The sequence below is a fragment of the Lolium rigidum genome, chromosome 3 (genome assembly GCF_022539505.1).
Source record: "Lolium rigidum isolate FL_2022 chromosome 3, APGP_CSIRO_Lrig_0.1, whole genome shotgun sequence".
Taxonomy (NCBI): Eukaryota; Viridiplantae; Streptophyta; class Magnoliopsida; order Poales; family Poaceae; genus Lolium; species Lolium rigidum.
The window spans coordinates 59,772,710-59,783,517 of NC_061510.1; the positions used below are offsets into that span (position 1 = coordinate 59,772,710).

General features: G+C 44.6%; 2 protein-coding genes across 2 annotated transcripts; both read right to left on the bottom strand.

Moving 5' to 3' along the window:
• Positions 1–1,732: 1,732 nt before the first annotated feature.
• LOC124696326 (uncharacterized protein At5g64816-like) lies at positions 1,733–2,415 on the bottom strand. Its single transcript, XM_047229058.1, has one exon. It carries the CDS (start codon positions 2,221–2,223, stop codon positions 1,846–1,848), a length of 378 nt encoding a protein of 125 aa, XP_047085014.1. The 5' UTR covers positions 2,224–2,415; the 3' UTR covers positions 1,733–1,845.
• Positions 2,416–2,888: 473 nt separating this feature from the next.
• Positions 2,889–10,052, bottom strand: LOC124701660. The gene is made up of 10 exons (XM_047233756.1): positions 9,378–10,052; positions 6,937–8,124; positions 5,076–6,188; positions 4,888–4,929; positions 4,460–4,536; positions 4,257–4,341; positions 4,083–4,166; positions 3,903–4,004; positions 3,692–3,790; positions 2,889–3,270 (listed from the first exon to the last, which is right to left on the bottom strand). The coding sequence occupies exons 1-10, from the start codon at positions 10,050–10,052 to the stop codon at positions 3,145–3,147; spliced, it is 3,591 nt and encodes a 1,196-aa protein (XP_047089712.1). The 3' UTR covers positions 2,889–3,144.
• Between the last annotated feature and the right edge of the window lie 756 nt (positions 10,053–10,808).

Below are 10,808 nucleotides of genomic sequence, written 5' to 3' on the forward strand. Positions count from 1 at the left end.
GGAGGACTTTCTTGGTCTGATAGGCATTCTCTTAGTTAGGCAGTGGTGCTCAGTTATAATGTACTCAATTTTACCATCCCGAAATTTGATCTGATCGCCGAAAATGTTGATGGTCTAGAGGGCTGGGAGGGTGCTCAGTTATAATGTTCTCAATTTGAAATTTTAACTCTATCATTCTTTGTGTATCTCAGTTTATTTAATGAAACCGTTCCTTCTTAACCTTATTTGGTACTAGAGTTTTTGTGGAAATTAGTATGAATAATACTCTAGAATAATAGGTGGTGTAAGCGTAAATAAAAAAGAAAAGAAGATGATTTATGCCTCGATGAATTTCATCAGGCGCATGTCGTCATATATATATATATAGGACCTCAGCCTTAGGGACAGCCTTAGAGATCAAGTCTACAGCCGGGTACGATTTACAGGGATCAGATTACAATCAAAGTAGTTAAGAGACTACCGAATCTACTGCTATAACTGAAGCGAATCCTACCAGCCATAATGGATACAATCTCATACGCTAACATCCCCCTCGATCGAAACGTGGGAAGCACATTGAGGTCACTCCTGAAATGCTCAAACTATTGAACCGCAAGTGGCTTGGTGGGGACATCAGGTAGCTGATCATGAGTAGATACATGACGAATCTCGAGCGCCTTCTTGGCGACCTGCTCACGCACAAAGTGGTAGTCGATCTTCCGCAAGCCTGCCGGCATGCACCGTTCACGAAATTTAACTGGAAAAGGTTTAAAGATCACAGCTCTAAGATTCAGGATATATAGAGCCCAAATGTATTCAGAATAATAATCTCGAACTATATGGAACTCAAATAGAGATAACAGACAACATTTGCTGGCAACATATATGGAACTAAATTGGTCAGAATTCCATCCAACAGGGCCAAACGCCCAAACCCAACCTCAGTAACACCTAGCAGCAAATTAGAACATTGTAGATTGTCTAACAATCATGTTTCGGCTTGACAACAAATATGTGACGAGATCAAATTTGCAGAAATCGATGGAACGAGCAGAGCATAACAACCAGGATAAGCCATTTCACTAGATAAAATGACAGACACATATGTCTGCAGATTCTAAACAATAAAATGAACCAAAGCAGGAAGCCTTGCATCAGGATAAGAGGCACTGGCAATTGGTATCCATCCCAGGTATATAAGCTCATAGCATTGTGAAGGCAATTTGTATCCATCCGTAGTTGCTACAATACCGTCAACAAATCAATGGTTCAGCTGAAGGAAAAATTATCACCACTCTGGCTGCTGCACCATGAATTGAAGCAAGCATCCCTGTACCCAATGCCTACAGGATTTAACTTGGAAAGGTCCAAAAGATCACAACCCTAAGATTTGGCATATGAACCCCCAAATGTATTTCAAAATACTCTAAATCTGAGAATAAATAAGCATGATACTGAAATAGAGATCAAAGCCAGCAACTGTGAGCAACATATTTGGAGTTCAGCTGGACAGCATTTCATCCAACATGGCCATCAAATCTAAGTGACCCTCATTGTGCTCAAATAAAGATTTAAAGTCAGTAACTTCAAGGAAATGCATATGGTAACAGTTCAAGTATTTCATCTAAGAGGGCAAACCCAGCTTGTTTTATGCCTAGCATATCAGGACATGGTAGGTTAGACAGCCGATATATCAAATTTGCAAGGACCGATGGAATGAACAGAGCATAACAACGAGGATAAGCCATTTCACTCAACTCCAATCCTCCCCTCCGGACATATAAACGACAGCCACAGATGTCTGAAGTTCTCTAAGCAACAAGTAAACTGAAGCAGGAAACAGTGCATCCCCAGGATAAGGTACTACTACATGATGGTGGATGAGAGCTTGAGGCACTCGCTCTGGCAGCGCTTGAGGCAGACGTCGTTCCAGTTGGGCACCTGGTGCTGGTTGACGCAGACGGTGCGCGCGCAGGCGTCGGCGCAGGCGTCGAGCTCGGAGACGCCGCAGACGGTGACGCAGGTGTCCGGGATGGGGTCCTTGGAGAAGGCGCCCACCTTCTTGAGCATCCGCTTGGAGGTGCAGACGCGCTCGCAGACGAACACCTCGTCGGAGCTCTTCTCGCGGCCCCGCGCCGCCTTGAGGCGCTGCTCCTCGTCGCGCCGCCGCTTGACGCGGAAGGCCTGCCCGGCCACGATCGCCGGGACGGCCGCCGCGATGACGGGCCACCACGCGTCCACCATCCTGGCCGCGAAACCTGGGGGCGGATGGATAAGTAAATCGAGGCTCCGGGAGTCAGATTGGACCCCATCCGTCGGAGGGGAAATCAAATCGCGAGGCAAGAATCCACAACGAATCAAAGAAAAATCAAGGGCGAGAAGCGGGCGAGGATTTCCTACCTGGAGCTGGTTGTTTGCTCGCCGGTCGCCGCCGGCGAAGGGCAGAGGGGCGAAGGTTTTACTCCAGGAAACGAACAGCGGAAAAAGAGATGATGGTGCCCCTGACAGGAGACTGGAGAGAGATGATGCTGGGAACTGGACTTGGGCTGCATCCGGCCCGAATTTCACGCTGAAGGCCCGTATAACTTCATCGATAACACCAAGGCAATATTGCAATAAGCCAAGGAGAAAAATAAAATACTGAGTACATTTATTTATTTATTATTTTTCGAAATATTGCAATGCTCTCAATACAAAAGTTGAAATTTTGCAACACAAACCAAAGACCAGACCTCTCAACAGAACAGAACAAAACAAATATCAACCACACTGGATGTCTCGCTGATCATAACAAGCAATGCACACATAAGAATTTGGCATCAGGATAAGGAGCCATTTTAACATGATGTAAATGCATGCTCCTCTGAAGTTCTATCCTGTTCAGATGTCAGACACTATATACAGTACCCGTACAAAGGATGGACCATTTCAGCAAAGCAAAAGAGGGTCACTATTTACAGCTTGTCAGTTACATGTACAACGTGTTGTCGTCTAATTGGACGCGGGCTTCATAAAACACAGCACCCCGCCCAAATCTCCTAAAAGTACAAGAAATCTCTGAGAAAACAGAAGCCTCTATACTGCCCAAGGAAATTCTGTGCACTATTCGCATGCAAGTGATACACTGTACTGGATGGAGCTCAACATTCTGGGGGGAAACACAAACTAGGACTCGGCTTTTTTCTCACGCAATTTCAAGTTTTTCTCCAGAAAAGCCAAAGTCTCCGCATATGAAGGATCATTCTTGTTCACCGGTTTACATGAATTTATATGGTCAGTGTCCTGCAGAACCTGCACAAATTCATAGGATTTAGTAATCACTTGCATTGCAAGTTCCGTCAATTGGCACGCTTTTTCTTAAGCTTGACAACAAGCCAGTATTTCGGAGGAAATTATAGCAACACCCAAAATGAACATAATATCACATGTTATAAATGTGGAACTGACTCTGAACTCTCAAGTCTTCAGTTACATTGGGATAAGTACAGTATTGCACATAAACCCCTGTGTTTTTCCATATTATTTAGCACTGCAATTAGGATATTTGGAAATATATTTGAATTTGAACAGACATGTACTATTTCCATCATTATTCATGTTACGATTGGAGAGCCTACCACATGTTGCATTCAACTCCCTCAAAACACAAGCAAGTATAACACCTCTGTACATGATGGTTTGAATGAAATAATACAACTGATAGGATACTTACAACCAGCTCCCCATATCCTGGGTATGCAGATTCAATTGGCACTATCTCCACTCGAAATGCCCAACCACCATAACCTTCAACAATTGGTGTGACATCGCTCTGTTAAGAAGAAAGTTAGCACAGATAACTTTTCTATAGACAAATTAGCACAGATAACTTGGTGTTGTGGCAGTAAAAGCATGTGTGAGTCTATGAGAACATTTTCCTTTACCTCGCAAAAACTTAGAACATCAAGAAGTCCCTTACTGTAGCGCTGCCGCACAAAATCATTTAACTCGACCAGTCTTGGAGACCCACTTCTTAATTCGCCAATCTAAGGGAATTAATGAGTGTCAGAAAATATAAACGAATGAAAAACATCAGTTGCGAGTTTATCATATGAGGAACGTACTGAAGGAGCTGGACGAAGCACATAACCCATACGCCATGGCATGTCAGCAAGTTTACTGCCAAAATGTGGACAGCTATAGAAGACCTGCCATATAAACAGAGTTAGAACTCTTCCCCTAAAATATTTAAGTTAGAACTCGGATACAATCCCAAGAATGAACAGTGAAACACATACTAGTCCAATTGTATTGTTCAGGAACTTGTCATAATTGTTCAGCTTCGCTTGATGCAACATCTGCTTAACCACCAGTCCTCCCATGCTGCAAGTACAAAAATGGGGTTGAAAATATTAGTTTGTTAATTCATTTAGCTGATACAGATGTTTCAGGCTTTCAGCCCATGTGTAAGCAACAATATAAACCAAGCAACAATCCTCACCTATGAGTCACAAACACAACAGGACGACTACCGATCCCAGCAGCCACCATCTTCCTCAGCAGCATGGAGCTCACCTCCTATACAACAAATATGATCTCAAACATATGCCATTTTGGCCAAGAAAACATGCCAACCAACACCCAAAGATATCAAAATATCTCAGACCATGCATAACTTCAGATAAAATAATATTATAACCTAGAGTGATGTAAGCTTTTGTATTGCATACCAATGGTGAAAAGCTTTGGGGAAACATAAAATGTAATAGCATGATCTATCTGTACAGAAAAAATTGCATGAACCACAAGGATATCTTTTTGTATGTGCCTTTATTTTTGTATTGTGAGACTAACAGCTTGGTCCAGGCTTAATCAGACAAAAGGAAAGGTGTGAGTATATGCACAACTTGAACTGTCCAGAACACAAACCTGAAGGGGCAAGCTGGCTCCAGACCATTGTGTCAAATTTGTCTGCATAAATCATTTGAAACTGGTAAGGATCTTGGAACATTTAAGAAGGAACAAGAATGATATCAGATGAGAAGCATAAAATGTTGACAAAGTTAAGCTTTTCAAGGTACCAACATAAGAGAAAACCGGCGCATTAAAGAACAAACCTTGTATTTGACCGTCAAGAAACGAGCTTGGGGAAAATCTGATGAAAGCCATTCTCTTGGCCAACAAGTGCCTTCTTTTCCAGCATCTTCGTCTATGGTTTCCACCAGACCACCTTTGGTAGTTGATGACTTGTCATCAGCTATCCGCCATGAGTTGAATGGGCCACCACGAAGACCATGGATAAACACAACATCGACCAAAGGGGAGACACATTTGGATGCAGTATCTGAATCATCTATGCTTCGAGTTTCAGAGGCACTATCTTCAACGCATCCATCATCCTTACAAGTATCTCTTGAAATACCACAACCACTGTTGTCCAAATGAACCTCTAGAGGTAATTCTGGATTCAGCAAGAACAGCGCATCTCCAAACTGAGGACATTTTCTTTTGTTCTCACTTCCTGTATCAGGATATTCACCAGAAGCACTTCTTGTATTCTGATTCTCAGAGCAGAATACGTTTAACAGAGTTAGTCTGCAGTAACTTTTTAGTTTTATATCATTGCAAGGAAGTCGTCCACTTGCACATTCCTCAAGCCACTTGCACCATACATCATCAGAAATAATTTCCTTCTTTGAATTGGGTAGAAGGGAGAGAATGGTAAGCAGCCGCCCAGCGTGCCGTCGAATATGTGCTGCCGGAGGAACCCGTACACTACTGGGATCAGTTGTAGCAGCAGTAGAAGAATCATTAGAAGCAGAAACATTCTTATCTTGTACTTCTCGTAGCCGGGATGCATCATATGCTTCTATTGCAGCAAGTTTCTCATAATCGTCACCAACAAGGATGTGTCTCAACAAGGAAAGAACTCCTAAATCAGCTATCCTCTTTTGGCACACAACATCCTCAGAAGAAAGCTCGGCTAGTGCTTTTATTCCCTTAAGCGTAGCTAACGCAGAGTCAACTGCATCAAACTTGGGTGGGCTCTTTTTGTTCATGTTCTTCAGGGCTGTAGCAAATGGTTCAAGGGAGAGAAAATCGGGAAGTGGCACTTTGTCACCAGACCCAGAATCATAGCCTGATTGAACACTTGCTAATTTAACAACAGCTGTAGCTAATTGATTCAAGACCTGAGTCGCCGTGTAAGCATTATGATAATCAACTTGATTCTGTCAAAAATAAAATTTGTATTAGGACACCAGGAAGAGGAACAAGATTTGTAAGAAAAGGTAGCATTAGGGCTAGGGTAGCAACTCATCTAGTCGTAAATTCCTCAAGTCAGATAATTATAAAATTAAGCTATACTGTGAGGTAAAAATAAGTGCAGAGATATATTGAACAGGCTGGTTGAACAGGACTATAAATAAGAAATGTTGCTGTAACCAAATGTCTGTATTTCTAAAGAACGGTCCAATCAAAACATATATAATGTACAGAACATATCCACACACCAGGATAACCCCACCAGGCTACCCTAAATAGCTTTCTGTGAAGCCTTCTGTAGTGTCATCAAAGTACATACTCCCTCTGATCCATAGAAAGTGTCGTGGGTCTAGTTCAAATTCAAAATTCGACTAAAAATGAACTAAAACCACGACACTTATTATGGATCGGAGGGAGTAGCAAAAATCACATACAGGAACTGTTAACAATATTGTTGCTCCATCCCCAATGCTCATGAGTGATGACAAATGTAACTTACGATTGAAACAAATGAAATACCATGTTATGTTTATGGGTGACATGACATTCTAGTATCAATTTGACGCTTTGTGTGTACTTCGTTAATCTACAGCTACTTTAACCAACCCTGCTACCAAACAATTTATGTTGTGGTGTACACTGTGCATGGTTGATATATCTGCAAAGTGCACACACATTCAAAATATATTTTGCGGTAAGTATGTGAGTTATAACCTTCACTCTCTCTGGTTGAGGCGGGGCTGTTCCTTTGATATTTTGTGTCTTGCTGTCTCCAAGAATTTCAGAAAGCACGAGGGCTAACCATCCCTGAGAAATCGGCACGGATGATGGCCCATAATCCTCAAGTATAGATGAAAGAATTTTTACAGACGTAAGATGTGTCGTGTCTGATACAGACTTGTCAAAGAGCCAACGAAGAAGAACGCCGGACCATCTTTGAGATTCTTCAAGTGACAAAGGAACTTCACCGGAATATAGCGAACTCAAGGCAATCGCTAATGATTCCTTCATACTACTCTGACTATTTTCATTTTCTATTTTTTTCGCAATATTACGAAGAAGATGAAGACCCTTCTGCCTTATCACAAACTTTGACTCACTACATCGTATCATGGATAATAGGAAAGTTGACAGTGACATTTGCGCCAATGACATGTCGCCATTCTCGGTGGCCTGAGAAGCTGTTAAAAGAAGACTCGAGGACCAATCAGGGACAGAAGGAGCCAGTGTCAAGCTCTGGTCTTCCAAAAGAGCTCGGGCCACCAAGGCTCCATGCCACTTGACAGTTCTTTCCGGAGCCTTCAGTGCAGTTGTGACAGCATGCCCGTCACTATCAAGTTCTTGAATACGAGTGCGGTTTAGATCTGATGCAATAGCCCAATTAGCAAGAGCCCAGGTAGCAAAAGGTACAGCTACATGCTCCCTCTGTAAATCATCCCAAAGGCCTGGGGTACCATGAGAACTTAGTCTCTCAATGTCTGAAGAATCACTAATAGACTCTTGTATTACCAGACCTCTACTATTCTGTCCAGCTTCCATTCTACCGTTTTGCGCAACTTCCTGGATATCATCACCTGAGTTGCCCATCTCTAGCGAGTTATTTTCTCTAGAGAATCCCAATATAGTGGTTCCACCAAGTACCTTGATCCCTATCCCCTTTAATCCACTATCACCATCATCACTGCTATTATCCTCATGGTCATCAAAATGCATCCCCCCTTGCTCAATGACTTCAAGGGCTACTGCAATATCTCTTGTATCAGCATCTGCGGGCAACAAAGGCTGAAACGACGAATAATTTGCATTGTCACAGTTGGATGTGATTATATCCATGAGAGCAGCGACAAGCATGCTCCTTCCTTTAGAGTGGTCTAAACCATCAAATGAAGAATATCTAGAGTTCTGTTTCAACAACAAAGCGATGTATTAGGTATACACAACTCATAACATGAAAACTATAAACTGCTTTGTTCCATAAAACAAAATGTTCATCAACTATATGCTACCAGAAAAGAAGATGAATTAAGTTGAAGAAAAATGCTCCGTCACCAAAACAAAAATATTCTAATGCAGAGAATGGAGAAAGGAAAGATCAGGGCGCAATCAACGAAAATACAATATATACTCTTAATTTGATATTTTGATGGTCAATGAAAAAGGCACAGTTGTGCAGCTAATTTGCAGTTCCAGAAACGAATTGCAGATCTATTGCCCTAATACTGCAGTATGTATTACAAAGATCTGAGAAGCAGACATTCATATAATCAACATCCTAAACTTACAGCATCTGAATCCTGCAATGTAGCACACAATGACCTGATTCCTAGGTATATAGACCATGCTACATTGGGTCAGGAATTCACTGACAGGAAATAACTGCTGCAATATCATGTCAATGTGTATAACGGCAATTGTATAAGTTGTATATCCTAAAATTGTAGGTACAAGTTTTGTATCCTAACCTTACACAATAATATGGTTAACCAGGCAGGCTAAAACGAATTAAGAATTCTCTAGGTAGCAAAGACCATGGCTAGTGCAATATAGATTGATGGACAAAGTCTATAAGAAAAGTTGGATATCCTAACTTTGCACAATGTGGTTAACAAGGAATTAGAGAACACACTATATGGGCGCAATTACACTGAATGCAAGCTTCTACGAAGCTACATTTGAGCAATCAGGCAAAGCAAACAACACCAAACCAACACCAAACTTACAACATCTGTATCCTGCAATGTAGCACATCATGACCTGATTCCTAGCTATACAGACCAGGCTACATTGGGTCAGGAATTCACTAACAGAAAATGACTGGTGCATAACGTGTATAACGGCAATTGTATAAGTTGTATATCCTAAAATTGTGCGTACAAGTTTTGTATGCTAACCTTACACGATAATATGGTTAACCAGCAGGCTATAAGGAATTAAGAATTCTCTAGGTAGCAAAGAGCATGGCTAGTGCAATATCGATTGATGGACAAGGTCTGTAAGAAAAGTTGGATATCCTAACTTTGCACAATGTGGTTAACAAGGAATTAGAGAACACACTATATGGGCGCAATTGCACTGAATGCAAGCTTCTACGAAACTACATTTGGGCAGTCAGGCAAAGTAATAAACAACACCAAACCAACACCTGTCATCATCACCTTCTTGCCGCGCTTAGGCTGGTAGGAGAAGATGAACTGGAGGAGGCATGGCACGGCCCTTGGGCGGCCGAGCACGGCAGGCGCGACCCAGGGGTCTGCGAGCAGGTTGGCGAGCGCCCTCGCGGCCTCGGCCTGCGTGGCGCCCCGCACGATGCTGTCGAGCAGCCAGTCGACGACGGCGCCGCCGCCGGCGGACACGATGGCGGCGCGGCGGGCGGCGCTGGCGGCCGTGATGTCGGCGAGCAGCGCGGCGACGCGCAGCTCGAACCCGGAGCGCACCTCGTGGTTGGCGGAGGAGAGCACGGACATGAGCGACTTGCAGAGCACCCCGCCCGCCGTCCACGTGTGGCGCATCTGCCCCGCCACGCGCGCCGCGGACGCCCTCGTCCGCGCCAGGGTCTCCTCGACGTTGTCGGTGGTGGCGTAGACGGTGGCGGTTCCGGCGGCGAGGGAGAGCGCGGAGAGGGCGAGCAGCGGGGGGATGCGGCGCGGGGTGGGGGTGTGGGGCGCGAGGTGGTGGCGTGGAGCGGGAGGTGCCGCGACGGGGAGGGTGGAGGCGGTGGGGGATGGAGGAGGCGGGGTGGGGCCGGAGGAGAGGAGGCGGGGCCGGGGAAGGAGGCGGGGGTGGCGGCGGGCATGGCGGAGGGCGGCGGTGAGGAGGCCGCGCCGCAGCATCGCCGGGCCGGGGAAGCTTGGCGGTTAGCTTCTCTCCCGGATTTGGGGCCGTCGGTCAGGTTGCTTGGGGAGGAAGGCGGGGAAGCGGAAGAGCATGCGGGGATAGTCGCCGGAGTAGAGAGCAAGAGAGGCGGTGGTGCGGCGAGGGGATGAGATCGACGGCGGTCGCCGCGTCACGGGACGGGAGGAGGGCGAGTCGTTGTGGGCTACCGGTTGCTTTCTGGATGGGCCGGCTAAGTTTGGTTCAGTTCCGGAACCGCGACCGGTGTTCCGAGGTCGCACGTTTTTCTTTCGGATATTCTCCGTCCACGACAAGCACGTGTCATGGCCGTAAGTTTTTGCTATGAGTGAACGCGGCGTGTTTCATGGCGCAGTTATTCACCTTAGCCACAGCTATTTATTAAACTGGAAGAATAGAGTAGAATGTATAGATTGCAAGCTTCATACCGTTATATTATTAGGCAATTTTTGAGTGTATGTGATTACCGAAAACAATATCACAGATACACCAGCATGCTTAACCATAAACATTAGACTAAGCACATGTAACAGGTTTGAATATGAAACAAGTAGTTGCGCTAGATTTGAGAGGATGAGCACATACATCGCGATCGCGGAGGGTCGGTGATGTTGTTGATGTCGCACATGATGTTGTTGGAGTAGCCGAACCTGTCGAGGATGCAGACGAATCGGGAAGGAAGAACTCGAACCGCAACGAGCAGTCGCACCGAGATGCTCTACAAAACCCTTATCGCC